Below are 21,366 nucleotides of genomic sequence, written 5' to 3' on the forward strand. Positions count from 1 at the left end.
ATGACTTGTATTGAAAAAGATTGTCGGAACTATATCGAAAAGGTGAGACGACTAAGACTTGGTGAGGGTGACGCAGCTGCAATACAGACTTACTTTTCTGAAATGCAATCCCGATGCTCCAGATTTTACTTTAGCATTGACTTGGATGATGATTCACGCCTGAAGAATGTCTTCTAGGCTGATAATCGGTGCAGGCAGGCATATAAGGAGTTCAGGGACGTTGTGACATTTGATACAACCTACCTCACTAATAAATACGATATGTCCTTCGCCCCTTTTGTTGGCGTGAATCATCAGGGCAATCAACGTTGCTAGGTTGTGGGTTGGTATCGAATGAGGACACAGATACATTTGTGTGGTTGTTTACGACATGGCTTAAGTGCATGAATGGTCAAGCTCTGCATGGAATAATCACTGATCAAGATAGGACATTGCAAAATGAAATTCAGATAATTTTCCCTAATACGAAACATAGATGGTGTTTGTGGCACATATTGAAAAAGTTGCCAGAAAAGTTTGGATATCATGTGGACAAGTCTTCGATATTTTCGGCCATACACGTATTGGTCTACGATTCACAATCTGTTGAAGAATTTGACGAAGGTTGGAAATCGATGCTTGATACATATGACTTAAGTGAAAATGCTTGGTTGTCCGGATTGTATGAAAATAGAGGACGTTGGGTGCCATGTTTCTTAAAAACAATTTTTTGGCTGGTATGCCAACAACGCAAAGAAGTGAAAGTATAAATGCCTTCTTCGACGGTTATGTGCACGCAAGAACATCGTTGAAACAGTTCGTCGAACAGTACAAACGAGCACTGTGGAGTAAGGTTGAGAAGGAATTTCAGGCCGATTTCAAGTTTTTCTCTCAAATGCTCCCGTGTGCAACAACTTATGAAATGGAAAAGCAATATCAGGCATTGTACACACTTTCGAAGTTCAGGGAAGTTCAAGTCGAATTCACAGGGAAGGTTTACTGTGACCTCATGTCTGTTTTAGAAGGACATATGGGGACGATGCACGAGGTACAAAAGGACGTAGTCTACGGGGAGATACGGAAGAAAAAACATTTTCAAGTGTCCTTCAATAGGGAGAACTGTGAGATCATATGCACTTGTCACTTGCTCGAATTTCAGGGTATAATGTGTAGGCATGCAATCGTGATATTGATACGTAATGAAGTGAGTGTGATGCCAGATCGCTATATACTACGTAGGTGGAGGCGAGACATCAGTAGAGCACACACAAGGGTTGCTGTTAATTACGACAGTTTGGTTAGTACTCCTACACAGTTGAGATATGATGAGATGTGTAAGACATTTGCCTCGACAGTGGACCTTGCAGCAAATGACGAAGGGAGGTATCGTGCGATCATGAATTGGATACAACTTCAAAACAAGGAGTTTAGTTTGACCCCCCCTCGAGTTCTTGCAGTAATATCAATTTACATTACACTGCATCGTGAAATGAAGGCAGTGCCATTGTGAAAGATTCGATACCGTTGAAGAAAAAAGGAGCCCCGAGGACAAAACAGAGAAAAGGGAAATTGGAAGCGAACGCTACCATATCAAAGGTATACTCGTATGTTATACTCTTTTATTCACTTCATTTTATACAATACGCGAAATTCATTATGGTATACTTGCAGGTGCGATCAAGTAACGCAAAAGAAAAGAGACCAACCCCGAGGAATAGTTGTATCCCGGATGGTGTGGCCGAGGTTTCGCAACCACCTGAGCAGCAATGCTCAATGCCAATGCTGATGCCAATGTTGTTCTCGTTTTCACAACTACTGCTGGTTCGTATATTAATTGCTAAGTTTTGTAAGAATTTCTGATGTTATTAATGCGAAGAACGTGATGTAGGGTGATGGGATGAGCCATATGTTCACTAAACAAGTGTCGTGTACTACGTTGATCCCCACAACCACCACAAACGTTAATTCGAATTCCCAAGGTACACATATATTTCAATCTCAACAATTACAATTTGTATTTGTTTTTCTCGGTGATAAATATGCAAATCCTCCATCTCTTTTTTGTGTTTTTAGGTAGTAAATCTACATACCAATAAAGTTGTGAGGATCCTACTCTTCTGTGATGTGCTTTCAAGAAACACCGAATTTATTTGTTCAAGTATTAAATTCTCGAGATGCATCTAGAAACAAGTATTGCTTATGTTCACGTTTCAATCATGAACTATATTTATTATTAGATTTTTTTTGTTATCGTCGAGTTAATGAAAACCTTGTGTACATCTATGCTTTTTTATAAACATATGCTAGGAATAAAACTTTATTAGAAAAGCTCAACACAATTAAAACAACAAATTGAGCCTTAATTACCCCAGCATTATTGGTGCTTGTAAAATCTAAAAATTATTATTATTACTTATTTATTTATTTTGTAATTGATCCCATCTTTCAGCATTTAGTCAAAAAGAAAGTTTTATGTTTTTAGTTGTTTGGGTGTGCTACGTATAGGTTGATGATTTCAATCGTGAAATTGGTTTTCTTTTTTCATTTTGTAATAATTGGAGAAAAATGCTTATTTTGAACTTCTTTTAAGTCGGAGAGAACCTGAGGAACCAGAAGATGCAACAAAAGGCAGAGATGTGTTAAATGAAAAGCCACCTGCTGATGAACTCTTGTCTGTATCAGATATAGCAAAAACTGTGACAACATCTCTTCCTGATAATATCATAAGTGGTTTTCCTTCTTGTTTCCCCCTTTTATTGGTTATTCTGTAGCACGAGAAAGGACTGGGAATTTTTATGTATTTGGAAAAAGTGCACATTTTAGAGATTTATGTTCTCTGTTTTGTTGTCTTATATAGGTAGTACAAACATGATGTTGTTGGTTTAAATGTTAAGATTCTATTATGGATACTATTGTGAGAAACCTGTGCTAAATGGATAGAATTATTTTTTGGTAAATATGTATTCTAATGGCTGTAAGTCACGAAATTGTTAGTTCATTGGGATATACTATACATTATCTTTAATCAAACTCACAAAATTGTTTATTTTTCCAGAAATTGTTTCTCGATAATCATCTTTACACTTTGCTAAAATTTTATCTAGCTGTGTAGGCTGTGCAGTGATGATGCTTTTATGAGTTTGATTTTCCAGGAAGAGCCTACTAAAGAATGGCAAGCACTGTGGATGCAGTAGGAGATCCAGTTCCCAATTCATGTCCGAGGATGCAGTAGAAGATACCTCATGTCCGAGGATCATCCCATTCCAAAAGCTAATGGAAAACCATGGTATGGGTTGCTCATGTTGTTAAGGAAGTACCCACGACATTTTGTTATCAACACAAGGTCTAAGGGTCGGGTCACTGTTGCGGAGTTTGTCTCTCTTTTGTCACTACTCCGAATGGAAATTTAGAATGCCTTCATCAATGTAACATGTTATTGTAGTGGAAAATCTGGAATCCTGTTTCAAGATCCAATACTACGTATTTTATTCTTGATTGTTCTTTTCTCCTTGTACCTATTTGTAGCATACATGCAATTTTCTTTGTTTCATTGACTTGGACTTTTGAGGAAGATTTAACTGAAAATGTTGTTGGAATTTTCCATTTGTCTATGGTGTGCAACCACATCAAAATCATAAAGTGGTTTAATTCACAGTGAAGATAGAAAAACTAAAGAGGCCAATTAAATATCATTGATGAAACCACAAAAGTTAATGACAAATGTTGGGGTATGAAATGTACCAACATGAAATGTGCATTGCAACAATGAACTACGAGTTCAACCTAAATCCTCCTCCATCTGAATATGTGCTAGCAAGGCACAAGGTACATGAAGTATAAACTAGCAAGGCACAAGGTAGATGCAATAGCCACTGCTGGTTCAACAAAAATCCCCCATTTGCACTAAACTAATTACCCAAATATACAACATGCCTCTACTTAACACAAAAGAGCCATTACACTGTAAACCAGTAATTAAGCCATGTCTTTCCCATTCATTTTCCCTTCGACAGGCGATTTTTCTCGATGGACTGTCACGTTCACATTCACAGAGATCAAAAGCTTTTCTTCATTATTTAGTCGGACTTGAGATTGGAACATTCACGACATATCGTCAACTGCTTCGTGGACCGCTTGTTTAGCCAAAGTTGCGCTATCGTTACTGAATTCACCAATTGCTTCTCCATCTTTGCACCATTCCCAAAACCCACACTTTACACTGCAACATTTGAAAAATTTTCCTTTGTTAACAGTGTCCCTTTCAACCTCAAAAAACTTTTGAAATCCATGCATACAACATGGGCAACGACGTTTTATCGGGGAATCACTGAAGAAGTGTCCAACACTTCTGCAGCCGTGGCAAACTCCGGAGTTCTTTCCTGGCATTCTATGTTCCTTCTACCAAATGCCAAACATAAAATATGGAAATGTTAGCATCTCAGATCAAATCTCCAACGAACAAAGGCAAATTCAAATTTTTAACTTCTCTGTCAAACAGAAAACCAAGGAATGGAAATTCACAGCAACAGATTTGATTCCAACACCAAATTTTAGATTTGTAAAACAAAGATGGATAATAGACTAATCCCATAGTCATTCTGTTATGCCTAAAAAAGAAGCTCATGTTTCCCAGCAAGAGGTAAATTCACTAACTTTACAAATGCTAAAGTCAATTTCTTTAACAACAAAATTTATGAATCTCAGATTAACAACAACAAAAAATCAATCTACACAATCAACACATGAGTCTATTCGCTCAACACATAAATTTGTTTGAAAAAATCAGGGATTTGAATCGCAAGATTTAACTTCCAAAATAGATGCAATCACAGAAATGTCATTGGTAGAAAAAAAATTTATAAAAACCTCAGACCGAACAAGTTCCCAGTAGTGGAAATGGGTTGAAAGGGAAGGGTTGGTTCCAGACCTCAGACCAAACAAAAATCTCAGATTTTCGACCAATTTTATTGTGGTATCCGACGGTCTTTGCCACGACATCCCCTTCAACAACTATGGAGATTGTGTTAACATCATAGTGCCGGAGTTCAGCTGCTACCGAAGATGGAGATGACGCCAAAGGTTAGTGCTTCGAGAGATAATGGTTCGAACGGAAGGAAAATGGGTTGAAGGCAAGGGTTGGTTCCGGATTCGATTTGGGGGAAATACGGGAGAGAGAGGATTATGAAATAGGGAGAGAGAAAATGTCCTTTAATTTTTTGTTTTCAGACTTTGTTTTCTCAATTTTTTTTAATTTTAACGCTGCCACGTCACTTTGTGAACCGTATTTGTCAACCGACTTGGTATACATAGCGAGATTGAATAAGAAAACCTTACCCGGTGTGTTAATTTTCATATGGAATAAAGCAATTTTTATTAATAGAGAAAACGTTACATTGGTGAATATATATGAAAAATATTAATTTAGGACAATACGGTTTATAAGGAAATTAGAATCCCTGTAATTATTCTTAATACTCCCCCTCAAGTTGGAGCATGAAGGTCTGTAATGCCCAACTTGCGAGTGAAGTGGTGAAAAAGATCCTTCCCAAGAGCCTTAGTAAAGATATTAGCCAGTTGAAGCATGGAAGGGACGTGTGTAGGTAGAATGAGCTCAGAGAGATACTTCCCATGCACAAAATGGCAATCGATTTCAATGTGTTTGGTACACTCGTGAAAAACAGGATTGCGGGTGATGTGTAGAGCAGCTTCGTTATCACAATAGAGCAATATATGTTGCGGATGAAGAACAACAAGATCACGCAAGAGAGATTTGAGCCAAACAAGTTCACGTGTAGCCATTGCCATAGCATGATATTCAACTTTGGCAGAGGAGCGTTCTTTGTACGCCAAGAAATGGGACTAGTGCCAAGAGTGACAAAAAAAACCAGTCGTGGAACGGCGAGTGGCAAGGAAACTGGCCCAATCAGAGTCAGAGTATGAAGAGAGCTTGAGATCACATTAAGCAAAATAAAATAGTCCATGACCTGGAGAACCTTTTAAACGTAAAACATGGAATGCAGTTCGATGATGTGAATCCAAGGGCTTTGCATAAATTGGCTCAACATATGAACAGAAAAGGAGATGTCTGGGTGGGTAATAGTGAGATACAAAAGTCGACCTACCAACCGTCGGTAAGAACTGGGATCAGAAATTAGAGTCCCATCGTCAAGATTTAGCTTCAAATTCTGATCCATGGGAAAAGAGGCAGGCCGTGAACCCAAAATACCAAGATCTGTAAATATATCGAGGGTGTACTTTCGCTGATTAAGAAAAATACCAAGCGGTGAACGGGCAATTTCAAGGCCAAAAAAGTATTTTATGGTGCCCAAATCCTTGATTTTGAACCTATCATCAAGCGATTGTTTGAGAGTAGTGATAGCAGAGAGATCATTTCCTGCACCCAATATGTCATCAACATAAACTAGAACAACAGTGAAAGAAGAACCAATAGTCCGAGTAAAAAGTGAATGATCAGTTGTAGATTGAGTAAAACCATCTGACAATAAGACAGAGGACAGCTTTGAGTACCAATTACGTGAGGCTTGCTTAAGACCATAAAGAGATTTAAGGAGTCGATAAACGCGAGTCTCTCCCTTTCGACCATATCCCGGAGGAAGTGTCATGTACACCTCCTCCTCTAAATCACCATGAAGAAATGTATTTTTGACATCAAGTTGATGAAGATGCCAATTACGGGCAGCCGCGATAGCCAAAACACAATGGACAGTAACAAGTTTAGCAACTGGGGCAAAGGTGTCATGATAATCAAGCCCCTCAACCTGAGTATAACCCTTGGCCACCAACCGAGCCTTATACCTCTCAATGGAACCATCAGCATGGAGTTTAGTTTTGAAAACTCATTTACAACCGATAGCTTTCTTTTTAGGAGGAAGAGTTGTAAGAACCCAAATGCCATTAGATTCAAGTGCTCGAATCTCAGCTTGCATGGCATCATGCCAATGTGAATGTTTAACGGCTTGAGAGTATTGAGTAGGGTCAGAGGGCTGTGATAAAGCAGATAAGAAAGTAAAATGATCTGCAAAATATTTATTATATGAAACAAAATTGGAAATGAGATGAGTGGTACCTGAAGATGCGACTGGAGCGGTGCAAGTCGTAACAGATGAGGCTGAGGACAAGGTAGGGCAAACGTAGTTAGCAAGGTGAGCAGGACATTATACAATGCGACGAGGGCGAGTGGGAAGAGGGACAGGGAGAGGTTCTAGAGGAGGGTTATCATAGGTGGCTGATCAGGGGTTTCAGGAACAGAAAGGGGTAAGACAAGGGGCGAGCTGGAAGGTGGAGGTAAAAGTTTAAAAGGGAAAATATGTTCGAGAAAAGTGACGTCCCTGGATATGATAATTCGTTTGTGTTCTAAGTCGTAAACACGATAAGCACTGTGAGTGAATGGGTAACCTAAAAACATACAAGGACGAGCATGGGGTTGAAACTTGTCACGGTGAACGGAAGTAGTGTGAGTATAGCAAAGACAACCAAAGACACGCAAATGGTCATAACGAGGTGCCTTTTGGTAAAGGTGTTCAAAAAGAGAAATATTATGTAGTGAGGATGAAGGAGTGCGGTTAATAAGGTAAGTAGCAGTAAGCACACATTCTCCCCAAAATTTAACAGGAAGGTGAGCTTGAAAACATAGACATCATGCCACATTTAAAATATGGCGATGTTTTCGTTCAGCTAGACCATTCTGTTGAGGTGTCTCCACACAAGTGCGTTCGTGAAGAGTGCCTTGTTCAGAGAAAACATCTTGAGTGGTGTGAACAAGAAACTCTTGACCATTATTAGTGCGTATGTGATGTATCTTGAGGGTGAATTGAGTGTTGATCATTACAAAAAATGCACGTAAACAAGATAAGGTTTCAGATTTAAAGCGCATTAAATACACCCATGTGACCCGAGTGTATTCGTCAACTATGGTTAAGAAATAATGTACACTTGAGAGAAAGGCAGTATGATAACCCCCCCCCAAATATCATAAAATATTCGTTCAAAAGACATCAAACTTTTATTCGCAACTAAATGAAAAGGCAATCGAGTGTGTTTACCACGATTACATGCATCACAATGTTCAATAATTTTAGGACGAGAAATAAAACTTGGGATATTTTCTAAGGAGTGGTGACCTAGATGTTGATGCCATGAAAGGAGATGTGACTAGATGATTGTAGAGCAATTGCTGGAGCCGGTTTGAAGTAATACAATCCGTTACACTCATGACCCGTGCCAATCAGCATCTTCGTAGTTAGGTCCTGAAATGTGCAAAAAGTGGGGAAAAATGAGACAATGCTATTGAGTGATTTTGTTAATTTGCTAACTGATAACAAATTAAACTTAAATTTAGGAATCGATAAAACAATGGAAAGTGATATACGAGGGGATAAAGTAATATCACCTGTGCTAGAGACGGGAGATTGCGACCCTATGGGAAGAGAAACATAAAGTGGACTAGTATTATCATGGCAATTATTAAGGGGGGAATTTGTAATGTGGTGTGTGGCACCACTATCCATGATTCACCACCAAAAGGAGGACCAAAAGAGGAGACAGAGCCAAAACCTGCGAAGAAGTGGGTTGGGTTTTTGAGGAGTTCTATCAATTGGGCGAATTGATCGGTGGAGAGGTCGGGGATTTCACTCACAGTTGATGGGTCAGCGGGGGCGATAGCGGACACCTGATGAATACCCGACGGCGGGGGCGCTGTTATGCTCCGTTTATTCTTGGACGGCCACCATTCCGAGTAGCCAATAATCTTAAAATATTTGTTACGTTGGTGACCCAGCTTCCCACATGCTTTACAAATTGATGTTCCAGCAGGCCAGGAACGTCGAGAATGAGCTGTCGTTTTTGGTAGCGTCGAACGAACAGGAGCAGCTAAGGCTGAGGCGTCTGGTCGAGGCAAAGGATAATTGAACCAATCGTTGGGTTTCCTCTTGATGAAGGATAGCATAGCAGCGACCAATAGAAGGGAGTGGATCTGTAGCCAAAATTTGTGATCTAAGTTGCTGAAAACTGTCGTTGAGTCCCATAAGGAATTGATACACCTTGTCGGTCTCGTGAATTTCAGCGAGGGGTTTAGAAGGCCCGCATGTACATGGATTCATTTGCTGTAAAGAGGCTAGTTCATTCCATAACTCCTTCAATTTCCATAGTATGCTGTGATGGATTGTTGTTCTAGGTGAAAATTGGCTAAATCCCTTTTCAATTGGAAGATCTTTGTATCGATGCTTTGTTGAAAACGAGTTTCTAACTCGACCCACAAATTGTTTGGTGTGGCACGATAAAGAAGGCTACTTGTGAGTGATCGATCAATTGAATGTAGAAGCCATGACATTCTCATGTTACAGCACCGGTCCCAGAGTTGTGCTACGGTGTCATCGACAGGACGTTTGATGGTGCTGAGGACAAAGCCTAATTTGTTTTTGGCATTCAAGGCACGAGTGATTGCTCGACGCCAAGCCGGGTAGTTGTCGCCGTTAAGAGGTGTGTCGACAAGAATTTGGTTTGGTTGGTCTGATGCGTGCAGATAGTATGGAGAAGAGGCATCTGTAAGGGATTTGTTCGCATCCAAGACAGGGGCAGAAACTGATTCGGCCATGGCAGATGCAAAGATATGGATTTGAAACCTAACCTTGCTCTGATACCATATTAATTTTCATATGGAATAAAGCAATTTTCATTAATAGAGCAAACATTACATTGGTGAATATATTACATTCATAATCTGCTATATATGGAAAATATTAATCTAGCATAATACGGTTTATAAGGAAATTAGAATCCCTGTAATTATGCTTAATACGGTGAATCCTTCGATATTGGATTTTTAGGGTTTTGATTACCCCTAATTCTCATTTTCTCAAAGCAGGGAGATGGATTTTTGAATTGGAATCTTACCCTCGGTTTCTGCCCATAGGGCCCAGACCCCACGGTCGCAGAGGTTTTCTTACTTGCCGTTGTTTTGTATTGAAAGAATGATGTGAAGCTTAATTTTTGTCTTGTATTGAAAAAATACTGCCAAGTAGTATATTTGAGGGCCAACGTTTAAAAACTTATGTTCCAAATAATTTCTTGAACACAATCTCCAAATTAGATTTTTTTTTTCAATAATAATAATAGAGTTGTTAGTAAGTTATATTGTAAAAAATCAAATATATTTAAATAATAATATAATTTTCATAGTTACACAAATTTGAACCTCGCCTTGAAACTTTTGAAGGGTGTCTCAACGGCAAAAGAGGTCTATGAGGTTCTAAGCCACCGGGGATGGTTAGAGCTGTTCCCTCTTTTCTCAACAGTGCATGAGATCTGCATTGGTCATCTTCCACCTTCAGCAATAGTTGAATACAGCGAGCACACTCCCAAGTTCTCCCTTGTGGGAGGTTCTGCTCAATTCTTCTGAAATTTACATTAACAAAATCTATAGCATTTATGCTTCCTTCTCGAATTATTTGTGCTGAATTTTCTTCTTCTGTACAACTAGCAACACTCAAAGCTTAGATGCAGATTGTATCTTATGCTACACATAAGCTATTGAACACATGGCACCAACAAAATTAATAGCTTTGGATTTGCAGATCTCTCTCTCTCTATCTCGTGCGTGTGTGTGAGAGAGAGCGATTTATCTTCAGGTATACTACAACTGAAATAATGCATTTGAAGTAAAGTGGCGTAGCATTCTCAACATTTGAAGTAAAGTATAAGCAAACCTAAATCTTGTTTATTCCAAAGAAAAGTGATGTAGCATTCATCCAGTAATGATCAATATCTTCAACAACAAAATGCTTATAAAATTATCAAAATAAGCTTCAGTTCAAAGCTATCTCCAAAAACGGAACACCAATATCAGCCCAGATAGTGAAACTACGTTTTGTTCTTGAGAGATTTCCTTAGCTTCCTCAACTTGTGCCTATTCATCTTCCTCTTCCTCTTCTTCTTCACACTATCAGCCCAGATAGCGTGAGAACTCCCAGCAACGGTTTCGTCATCGGGTTCAGATCGAATTGATCCTACTGAAGAAGAAACTGGGTGCAGAAAAAACCCAAAAGAAAAGCTCGGGTAGAATTGTGAAGAAATGGGAGGATCCAATCTTGAATCCGCTATTTTCCGGTGACGGTAAAGTGGGGCTTGATCAGCTAATATAGTGGTTTGAGGGATTTGAGTAAGCAAATATGGTGGCGGTAATGGAGGATGTGGGAGCAATTTTGTGGAATATAGATTCTTGCTTCTCATGAATTTCTGGAAGATTGAAGCAGCCATTTGGAACTAAAAATAAAATTGAAACTTGATTAGGGTTTCAGAAGAGCGGAGCTTATTTTACATGACTGACGCTCTATCACTGAGCTGTAGGGACTATTTGGTAATTAAAAAAAATCTATTTTTTTACCCAAACACAAACCATTTGTTAGATACTTATAGGATTTGTTTGATTCTCATTTTTATCAAAATGTATTTTTCTTTATCTTTTTTACAACAACATATTTTTTATTAAAATAATATTATCGTAAATTAAAAACTTTTTCTTTATTTTTCAACTGCACATTTTTCATCAATTTATTATTGTAAAATTCATTTTTTCATAAAAAAATGGGACTCAAACACCGTCTTAGGTCAACAAATACACAAATTTAGTAAAGAAAAAATGTTTTTTCAAGTAAAAGTTATATTTAAAATTTTAGTTGCAGAATCAATTTTTAAAAACCAATACTATTAGGGCATGTTTGATAGGCACCCAAATTCAATGGAAAATGAAATTTGTTTTCCAACTTCAACTTTTTTGTCATGTTTGATAAGTTTTTTTCCATGGAATTCTCTTTCTTGGTTGTCTCGAAAATTGGACATTTCTAAATAAAAAAATAAAATATATATATATATATATATATATATATATATATATATATATAACGTGTGCAGTACGCAGAAAACCAAGAAATGTCCAATTTTCGAGACAACCAAGAAAGAGAATTCCATGGAAAAAAACTTATCAAACATGACAAAAAAGTTGAAGTTGGAAAACAAATTTCATTTTCCATTGAATTTGGGTGCCTATCAAACATGCCCTAATAGTATTGGTTTTTAAAAATTGATTCTGCAACTAAAATTTTAAATATAACTTTTACTTGAAAAAACATTTTTTCTTTACTAAATTTGTGTATTTGTTGACCTAAGACGGTGTTTGAGTCCCATTTTTTTATGAAAAAATGAATTTTACAATAATAAATTGATGAAAAATGTGCAGTTGAAAAATAAAGAAAAAGTTTTTAATTTACGATAATATTATTTTAATAAAAAATATGTTGTTGTAAAAAAGATAAAGAAAAATACATTTTGATAAAAATGAGAATCAAACAAATCCTATAAGTATCTAACAAATGGTTTGTGTTTGGGTAAAAAAATAGATTTTTTTTAATTACCAAATAGTCCCTACAGCTCAGTGATAGAGCGTCAGTCATGTAAAATAAGCTCCGCTCTTCTGAAACCCTAATCAAGTTTCAATTTTATTTTTAGTTCCAAATGGCTGCTTCAATCTTCCAGAAATTCATGAGAAGCAAGAATCTATATTCCACAAAATTGCTCCCACATCCTCCATTACCGCCACCATATTTGCTTACTCAAATCCCTCAAACCACTATATTAGCTGATCAAGCCCCACTTTACCGTCACCGGAAAATAGCGGATTCAAGATTGGATCCTCCCATTTCTTCACAATTCTACCCGAGCTTTTCTTTTGGGTTTTTTCTGCACCCAGTTTCTTCTTCAGTAGGATCAATTCGATCTGAACCCGATGACGAAACCGTTGCTGGGAGTTCTCACGCTATCTGGGCTGATAGTGTGAAGAAGAAGAGGAAGAGGAAGATGAATAGGCACAAGTTGAGGAAGCTAAGGAAATCTCTCAAGAACAAAACGTAGTTTCACTATCTGGGCTGATATTGGTGTTCCGTTTTTGGAGATAGCTTTGAACTGAAGCTTATTTTGATAATTTTATAAGCATTTTGTTGTTGAAGATATTGATCATTACTGGATGAATGCTACATCACTTTTCTTTGGAATAAACAAGATTTAGGTTTGCTTATACTTTACTTCAAATGTTGAGAATGCTACGCCACTTTACTTCAAATGCATTATTTCAGTTGTAGTATACCTGAAGATAAATCGCTCTCTCTCACACACACGCACGAGATAGAGAGAGAGAGATCTGCAAATCCAAAGCTATTAATTTTGTTGGTGCCATGTGTTCAATAGCTTATGTGTAGCATAAGATACAATCTGCATCTAAGCTTTGAGTGTTGCTAGTTGTACAGAAGAAGAAAATTCAGCACAAATAATTCGAGAAGGAAGCATAAATGCTATAGATTTTGTTAATGTAAATTTCAGAAGAATTGAGCAGAACCTCCCACAAGGGAGAACTTGGGAGTGTGCTCGCTGTATTCAACTATTGCTGAAGGTGGAAGATGACCAATGCAGATCTCATGCACTGTTGAGAAAAGAGGGAACAGCTCTAACCATCCCCGGTGGCTTAGAACCTCATAGACCTCTTTTGCCGTTGAGACACCCTTCAAAAGTTTCAAGGCGAGGTTAGATAAATCAGGTCTACTAACTTATTGGGAAAGAATTTAACTTTCATACTATTGATTTATTGATGGAAATTGCTCTGAATTATGACTTTAAATATGCATTTTATGTTCTAGTTAACATGCTATCTACCTGTAATTTCTGGCCCTGTAACATCTCTGCTTCGAGCTCATCAAAAGACCTGTGCAGAGAAATAGAATAAGGAGTAACGATCAGTTCTGCACTAACGTTATTGCCTAGTAATTAGATCTCACGTTTAGGACACACCTTTTCCCACCATTTCTAGCAAAAGCCTCTGCACATTTCCTGTTTCTTCCCCCTACTGAAATCAGAACACATCACAAAGTTCATATATCTACCTAAAGCTGATGAAAAATTAGGAATTCGTCAAAAGGACAGTATTGCACGTTTGGTATGATCATTGAACAAGACTGGACGGCATAAGAACAAGATTTTTTAATACCATTTAGTGCTATCCAATTATCACTACCAAACATGTCATAAGGTATGAATACCCCTACTTACAGCAAGTTGTTATTAGATCTGCTATACCACAGCTCTCAAAGTAAGTAGTATCTTTGACAGAAGGGAAAAGAAGCTTGGAAAAGGCCTTCATTTCCCTCAGACCAATTCGCATAATTGCAGCCTGGTAAATCATACATAACCAACAATCAACTTATCCCCAAGTGTTGATACTATTGCAGTAAGTTGTAACTTAAAACTTCAATTGGCTTTACCTTCGTGTTATTTCCCATCTCCAACCCATCCACAAATCCTGTTCCATTAGTCAAACAATAAGCCATTACTCAATACATTACAACTTGACAAAAAGCAAAGTGATAGTACGGGCAGAACAAGTTAGCACAGACCTGCTGCAATAGCCACAACATTTTTCAGCGTTCCACATAGTTCAACCCCTTCAACATCTTGGACCTATTTTTATTTATTCAGAGTGAGAAGAAATGCCACCAATGGCTTATAAGTTGTTGGAGGTTAAGTAAAATACATATTTTCACTCACAGCTGAGACCATGAAGTATGAAGTGTTGAATAGATGAACCCATTTTTCTGCAATCTCTTTATGTTTTCTGTATCCAACAGTCGCCTCACTGAATTTCTCGACTGCAATCTGCAAAAGCAGCAGTCGACTTATTACACGATTCATTATAAAATATATTCTAAATCGAGAAATATGTTCTTATAAAACGTGTAATAAAGAAAAAGAGGATGAATAACCTCATTGGCAATATTTGCCCCCATCAGAACACAACAATTAATTCCAAGCTGTTCAGAAATGAGGGTAGAGATCATGCAAGGACCTTCCCTCTTAACTTCCATTCCTTTAATCAGAGAAATTGCTTCAGCATCTTCCCTTATCTTCCCAACAAGCTTTCTGCATATGCCTTCCATGAATTGATGTGGCGTTACAAATACCAACATGTTTGCATCCCTCACTGCCCAAATTTCTCATTATAAATTATATCACTTTTAAGATTAAATTAAAATAAATTTTTATGCTGACTTTCTTGTACAATCTTGGGAATTGCAAATACCTGCATTTTCAAGGTCAGGGTCTGCAACAACATTTTCTCCAAGCTTTATTCCTGGAAGATACTTAACATTCTCCTATGGAAGAAGATATTTATAAAAGAAAAATAGCAACAATGAATACAAGAACAAAAGACAAGAAAAATAATAACACGCGACTTTGGGAATTAAAAAAAAAAAAAAGGAAAAAAGGAAATTACATTAGTTCGATTGATGACTTCTGAGAGTTTTTCTCCCGTAGGCAGTGTCTCCTCAAACACCCACATCCTCACTTCATCTATGTATAAAAATTCAATTCAAACTTTTAAATGCTTTAATGTCAATAGACGGGCTCGAGACTCAAGAACCATAATGAACAGAGAGAATAAGAAATCATGCAAAGTTAACACCCTCGATGTGAGAATTATGTTGAGCCGATCAACCAAGGAAAAGGGAGAAAAAAAAGAAAAATTTGATTTTCTGATACCTTTCTTTTTTTCACAAAAGGGCAGTCCTCTATGATAGGAATATAGATATTTCATATAATTAAGCTTTATAAAGTCCAAAAAACCCAGACTTGCAAATTAGACGACAGCAGTAATAAAGAATAGATGCAAACCATTAAAAGAGCTTAGCTTCCGGGTATTGGAGGCAATGAGTTTAGCGGCAACACTGCCCCAATTGCCACTGCCCACAACCGTGACTTTCGATTTGATGGGCGACACTTCATTTTCAACTCTGGTGGTGGTGGTGATATTCTCCGCCTCCAACGGTGGCTGCTGAGATTCTACTGTTGGGGCCATGAAGAAGACAAACGAAGGAAGAAAAAATTGGGGCAGGTTGCAGAAGAATAATTGAGGAGTGGAGAAGAGGATTATTAGGAGTAAATGAGGAATGGAATTAAATGGGGAGGGAAATTGTGCATTTGGGCGGAGAAGCCAGACACGTATCGTCAGTATCAATGTGTGTAATGCTAAATCTGGCGATCCGCTCTATACACACAACGTTTGACAAAAACGAAGAGAGAAACACTTGTCCTTCAAAATTGTCATTTGCACTCCCACTCAATGCATTCATATTGGGGGAAAATTCATATATTCGATAGATTAAGAATGACACATTTTAAAATTAAAAAACAAAGTTTGAAACTTTGAAAATTAATTTTTTTAAAATTTTATTTATAAAATAATTAACTAAATATGCATTTTATTAATTAAATATATTAAGGTCATAATTTTATACAATTTGGTTATAAATTATTTATCGATTATAAATTATTTCATGATCACAAATAAAATTCATCGATCACAAATTTATCAAAAATTAATAGGTTATATATTATTCATTGATCACAAATCACAAATTTTACAAGTCAACTTACTTCATGATCACAAAATATCTAATTAATTAGCCACAAATATTTTTCGATCACAACTTAACAATTTTTTAGATCACACGTTATTTATTAGTCACAAATTATTTATTTCATTGATCACATATTATTTATTGATCACACATTAACCAATTTGTTGGTCACAATCAACCAAATAATGCTATTGAGGTTTGAATGGGATAATTAGGGTATGGAGTGTGTATATAAATTAATTTATAATATTATTATTAATATATAGATATTGATTTATAATTTGAATTATTATCTGGTTTTTTTTTTTGTAAATAAACATTAGATCAAATTGGATCTTACAAAATCTGGCAGGGTGTAAATTTCACTTGGGAAAAAATCACATTTCAAGTGTTATATTTACCCTAATTCAAAAATCAAATAAATAATTTGAAAATTCAAAAATCAGGTATGTATTTAATTAATTAAAAATATTTATTAAATGAAGATAATAAAGTCACAGATACATGATTAACGGTTACAGATTCATAATTATAGGTCACAGATTTATTTACTGATCACATATTGTCAAATTAATTGGTTACAGATTAGTTCATGGTCACAAATCAAAAATTTTGTAGATTACATATTATTTCGAGGTCACAGATCATTCAAATTACATGTCACATTTTATCTATAGGTCACATAAGTCACAATTTATTGGTCACAAATTATTTTTTATTCACAGACACCTAATATTTAGTCACAAATCAGTCAAACAGTTGGTCACAAACGCCTAATTGTTGGTCATGGACACGCCCACCAGTCATCGTCATCGTCATCGCCATCGCCATCACAATAACCATCACCATCATTATCAACAACTACACAATAGTTTGGCACCACAGGCTCCAAAACCACCGTCACCTCATCAACATGAGCATTACTACCTCCTGCAACCACCATCATGAGCACCACAACGCCTTAACACCATCACACCACCATCCAACTGGAACTCAAGCTCTTATTAGTTTTAGGCGTTTCAAACTCCCCATTCGAGCTAGAAATAAGGCTTTCTTTCCCTTGTGATATTATTTCGGTAGTCGATTTGAGCACCCCATCAAGGACCTATCCAACGGATTCCAGCAAATCTTGAGCAACCGACGCACCAGACTAGAGCGAAGTTGAAAGTTCCTTCACAACGCGGCTAGCAACTTCTTAGATGACCTCCGACTCCTTCCTGAGACCCAATCCGAATCACCTAAGATCCCACTTGTATGTCTCCAGCATCGACTCGAATTGGGTCACAAAAGTCTTGATCAGACCCCCAAAACTCCACCCATCGCCACCATCATTAGATGAATCAGACGGGCTTTTGGGTAGCAGGTCTGTGTGAGCCGAATCCTAACCGACATCATCCGAATCCTTATTCCTCTGCATTAGGAATTCGAATTCTGGGTGATGGGGAGTTTTCTTGTTTTGGAGGATCTGAATCCTCTGATATAATGGATTTGATGCTAAGTAGAAATGAATTGAAGGATCGAGCATTGAGTTTTCTGGTTACCAAATGAATTTATCGTAAAGAATGATTTTCAGTTCATACAAATTGCAGGAACAAGCTAGCCGACCAGGAGAAAAGAGAAGGAAGAGGATTGTGAAATTTGAAAATGGGTGAAATGATTAAGGTTTTTAATTGAATTGGATGGGTTAGTTATATAGTACCTGATTTTTGCATTAATAAATTTTACCTCTGAATTTTGAATTTGAAAGTTGTAGTATCTAATTTTCTGTAATTTCCTCATTTCACTTCATATTGTTCCCTTCTATTTCGGTTTACAAGCCCAGACTATTTAAAATTTGGTCCATCTTAGCGAACACTGACCTCAATTAGCATTTAGCGAGTTTAGTAAGATATTTAACAGTATTGAAAAAGAGACATTATAAAATCGCTCATTTCAATAAACAAATCTGGTGGGCGACTAATTATTATATAAAATATCTTTTCTGTATGTTGACCTCAATTAGAATGAAGAAGGTTAGATTTGACAATTGACAATAAATAAAAATTTGTTGATTACCATTTCCTATTGAGCGTGTAATATAACCGGTCACCAATTAATTATGCTATCGAAATTTTGTAGTACTTTGCTCTTGCATTTTCTCTTACCAAACCCCCCCTTTATATTTTTTTAACAAATGAAACCTAAAATTTATAGCGGCATTAAATGGTACCGAGCTACAAACAAATTGTAGTTTTATAGTTTACACCTCGTGGCTTTCTCAAACCAGCCAAATTATACTAGTATCACATGGCCTGCCAGGGACTCATTCGTGAGAGCTTCTATTTCAAGGAGCTCTGTCAAAGGGTTTAGTGTCATTGTAACAAACATCCCAAACAGCTTCCATAGCATCCTTCGCAGCCGCTTCTGAGCAGTATGGGTTGGCGGTGACGGATTTCAGCACTCTTCGCCTCACACAGTCCTTCAACCATTAGCATAGAAAAAGAATGTTTAGATATCAAGAAGTTACCATTCGAGTAGGCAAACAATTAGAAAAGAGTACAAAAGTAAGTTTGCAATGGTTAAAAAATAAAATAGACAAAGTTCAGCCTAATTATTCTTGAGGGTCACGCTCCAACTCCTAACTAGGGGTCGGAAATCCCATTCGAAAACATATTTTATTTTGTTGATCTCACTCTCTAGCTTCCCCACTATTATATAAGACCTAGACATAAAAACACCCGGAAAATTGCCTCTGCCTCGTGGAAAAAAGTAAAATAAAGATGAGATGGTAATATACACAAAATTCCAAGAGACAACATGTCGCTATAGTAACAAAGATTGTTGTCAGTTGTGAGCAAAGAAGAAGTGGCATTAATGCAATAGAAGTTGTATTTAAAGGTAACTCTATCCACCTAAGTTCATAAAATTCATCCTATCTTTGTGCTTCATCCCCTTAAAGATTGAGAGAGACAAATGCTAGCCCTAAATTGAGCTTCAGATATTTTCAGCACAACCCAATATTGCATGTTAATACTGCCTTCACAACCTAGACTACATGCTAATCCAAACGGCAAATGGATACTATGCATCAATGTGGGGGCAGAATTCTATTACCATAGGATCTAATGACTGACATGGACCGGTGAAACTTCTATAGAAAATCTTGGTCATGCATTTTAATTAACAGGACAAAAGTAACCTGACCTCACAAATCAATAGGTAGAAGATAAATGACAGCCTTAGTCTTCAAATAGATTGAAAGTTGCAGTGTTTTCAATTCAAAGAGATCGATAAAATCATAGAAAGAAAATTAATCCTCCGTTTGTCATCCTTCAAATTAAATTGTTTGCTACAGTAACATTATCCACCACACATTCACACAATAAAATATTCTACACCCAAACCAATAAAAAAAATTTAAAGTTTAACCATACATTTTTCAAAAAATACTATTCAAAACTCTATAATTTCTCCTATAATAGGAGACAAACATGCTCTAAATTAACAATAACAATATCACGAGTTTCTGAAACTCCTATGCATGTTTATGTGCCTGTGCATAATGGGGGAAATGTCAGTTTAAAACACATAAATAATGGAAGAGCCTTGAAGTTAACTGCAATTTGCAATGACAATTTGCTTTGTTGAATACACACAAGTCCTTCAAAATCTAATAAAACTAAGGTTTAGTTTAGTTCCCACAGAAAACTATTAACATTATTATCTACCTTCGGTTACCCTCGATAAGTATGTTTTTTTTTTTTTTTTTTTCCTATAAGTTTTTTTTTTTTTTTTTTTTTTTTTTTCCGCATTTGCAATTGCCATTGAAGAATTTCAAAAGATTCCATGTTAATGCATTTGGTTTTATAAATGTCAGATATAACAGGAATCATCACGCAAACTATGGAGAATTCTGATGTAAGAAAGCGCACTTGTTCATGACCTCGTATCTTCACAAACCCACGCAGTAATTCCCTTTTATAATGGCAATCACCGGTAAGATGGCCTGCTCGAATCTAATGTCAGAAAAAAACATTATATAATACATCAACCAGTGAGAAATGGAACTTCAATATGAAACTCATCAGCCAAAAAGAATCACATAACGAACGAAACTTGTTAACCTCACTGCAAGCATGATGAGCACAATCAGACCAGTCTAAAGTCGCAGCACGACAATCATCATATGCATGAATGAGTTCATGAATCACAACTTGGTTCACCTCATCTTGAATTTTCAAGTGATTACTGCATACTACTATCTGTAAAAAATTACAATTTTAAAAAAACGAAGAAAAGTTTGGCTACAGTTTTAAATCAAAATCTTAATTATTTAACCAAAAATCATAAATAAAATTGGAAGTGACCACTTACCACCACTATCTATAATCTAGTGAAATCCTAAAATTGATTTCACCGATAAATACATTTTGAGAAACAGAAAATCAGTGGTTAATCACATAATTACCCCTTCACCGCGAACATAGCCGCCACTGACTTTCTTATCACAATGAACTGCCTTGATGAAATTACTTCCAATATTACATCCAGATTTCTCCAGGTGCTCCTTCAGAAATTTCACCATTGGAGCTGCAATATATATTGATACACACAGATGTTTAAATATAAGGTTTAGAAAACCCTAAACCCTTTAGCTGATAGAGATCGTAAAGATTCGTGAAAAATAAAAGGAATAATACTTCTAAGGCTCCTTTGAATCATGCTATCACATTCGTCTACTGTCATACCGCCGCCGACGGCGGAGGACGCCGTCGAACGGGGCTCATTCGCCATCTGTGTTGGGTCTTTTGGTAGACCCGGGAGACAGAGAAATGGGTCACCGAATCCTGATTAGTGGATCTTGAGAAAAAGTGAAAATTACATAAAACAGGTACTTAAACTTCCATATACAAAGTTTACCCGGCCGGCC

The 21,366-nt window shown here is 36.8% G+C and overlaps 4 protein-coding genes across 4 annotated transcripts; 2 read left to right on the forward strand and 2 right to left on the reverse strand.

The window, feature by feature from the left end:
- Positions 1–383: 383 nt before the first annotated feature.
- LOC111402808 (protein FAR1-RELATED SEQUENCE 2-like) lies at positions 384–2,851 on the forward strand. The gene is made up of 9 exons (XM_023031137.1): positions 384–716; positions 809–1,027; positions 1,139–1,362; positions 1,475–1,583; positions 1,651–1,800; positions 2,053–2,137; positions 2,429–2,453; positions 2,570–2,738; positions 2,837–2,851. The coding sequence occupies exons 1-9, from the start codon at positions 384–386 to the stop codon at positions 2,849–2,851; spliced, it is 1,329 nt and encodes a 442-aa protein (XP_022886905.1).
- An 8,463-nt stretch (positions 2,852–11,314) lies between these two features.
- Positions 11,315–12,903, forward strand: LOC111402810. The gene is made up of 2 exons (XM_023031138.1): positions 11,315–11,353; positions 12,502–12,903. The coding sequence occupies exons 1-2, from the start codon at positions 11,315–11,317 to the stop codon at positions 12,901–12,903; spliced, it is 441 nt and encodes a 146-aa protein (XP_022886906.1).
- A 283-nt stretch (positions 12,904–13,186) lies between these two features.
- LOC111400810 (glycerol-3-phosphate dehydrogenase [NAD(+)]-like) lies at positions 13,187–16,161 on the reverse strand. The gene is made up of 11 exons (XM_023028221.1): positions 15,712–16,161; positions 15,314–15,390; positions 15,119–15,191; positions 14,802–15,019; positions 14,587–14,694; positions 14,436–14,499; positions 14,304–14,341; positions 14,092–14,212; positions 13,834–13,888; positions 13,699–13,747; positions 13,187–13,547 (listed from the first exon to the last, which is right to left on the reverse strand). The coding sequence occupies exons 1-11, from the start codon at positions 15,893–15,895 to the stop codon at positions 13,365–13,367; spliced, it is 1,170 nt and encodes a 389-aa protein (XP_022883989.1). The 5' UTR covers positions 15,896–16,161; the 3' UTR covers positions 13,187–13,364.
- A 2,395-nt stretch (positions 16,162–18,556) lies between these two features.
- On the reverse strand, positions 18,557–21,331 carry LOC111400811 (mitochondrial inner membrane protease ATP23-like). The gene is made up of 5 exons (XM_023028222.1): positions 21,137–21,331; positions 20,905–21,026; positions 20,561–20,698; positions 20,369–20,452; positions 18,557–18,915 (listed from the first exon to the last, which is right to left on the reverse strand). The coding sequence occupies exons 1-5, from the start codon at positions 21,228–21,230 to the stop codon at positions 18,781–18,783; spliced, it is 573 nt and encodes a 190-aa protein (XP_022883990.1). The 5' UTR covers positions 21,231–21,331; the 3' UTR covers positions 18,557–18,780.
- Between the last annotated feature and the right edge of the window lie 35 nt (positions 21,332–21,366).

The sequence above is a fragment of the Olea europaea genome, chromosome 10 (genome assembly GCF_002742605.1).
Source record: "Olea europaea var. sylvestris chromosome 10, O_europaea_v1, whole genome shotgun sequence".
Taxonomy (NCBI): Eukaryota; Viridiplantae; Streptophyta; class Magnoliopsida; order Lamiales; family Oleaceae; genus Olea; species Olea europaea.

Excerpts from the sequence above, each read along its gene's own strand:
- LOC111400811 (XM_023028222.1), bottom strand. The coding sequence starts at position 21,230 with ATGGCGAATGAGCCCCGTTCGACGGCGTCCTCCGCCGTCGGCGGCGGT. Across the intron at positions 20,699-20,904 it reads GCTATGTTCGCGGTGAAGGG|ATAGTAGTATGCAGTAATCA; the intron begins GTAATTATGTGA and ends AATTTTTTACAG. Across the intron at positions 18,916-20,368 it reads AGATACGAGGTCATGAACAA|GACTGTGTGAGGCGAAGAGT; the intron begins GTGCGCTTTCTT and ends TAATGGTTGAAG.
- LOC111402808 (XM_023031137.1), top strand. The coding sequence starts at position 384 with ATGAATGGTCAAGCTCTGCATGGAATAATCACTGATCAAGATAGGACA. Across the intron at positions 1,363-1,474 it reads GCAGCAAATGACGAAGGGAG|GCAGTGCCATTGTGAAAGAT; the intron begins GTATCGTGCGAT and ends CGTGAAATGAAG. Across the intron at positions 1,801-2,052 it reads CGTTTTCACAACTACTGCTG|GTAGTAAATCTACATACCAA; the intron begins GTTCGTATATTA and ends TTGTGTTTTTAG.
- LOC111400810 (XM_023028221.1), bottom strand. The coding sequence starts at position 15,895 with ATGGCCCCAACAGTAGAATCTCAGCAGCCACCGTTGGAGGCGGAGAAT. Across the intron at positions 15,020-15,118 it reads CCCTGACCTTGAAAATGCAG|TGAGGGATGCAAACATGTTG; the intron begins GTATTTGCAATT and ends AAATTTGGGCAG. Across the intron at positions 14,695-14,801 it reads GGGCAAATATTGCCAATGAG|ATTGCAGTCGAGAAATTCAG; the intron begins GTTATTCATCCT and ends CTGCTTTTGCAG.
- LOC111402810 (XM_023031138.1), top strand. The coding sequence starts at position 11,315 with ATGACTGACGCTCTATCACTGAGCTGTAGGGACTATTTG. Across the intron at positions 11,354-12,501 it reads TGAGCTGTAGGGACTATTTG|TTCCAAATGGCTGCTTCAAT; the intron begins GTAATTAAAAAA and ends TTTTATTTTTAG.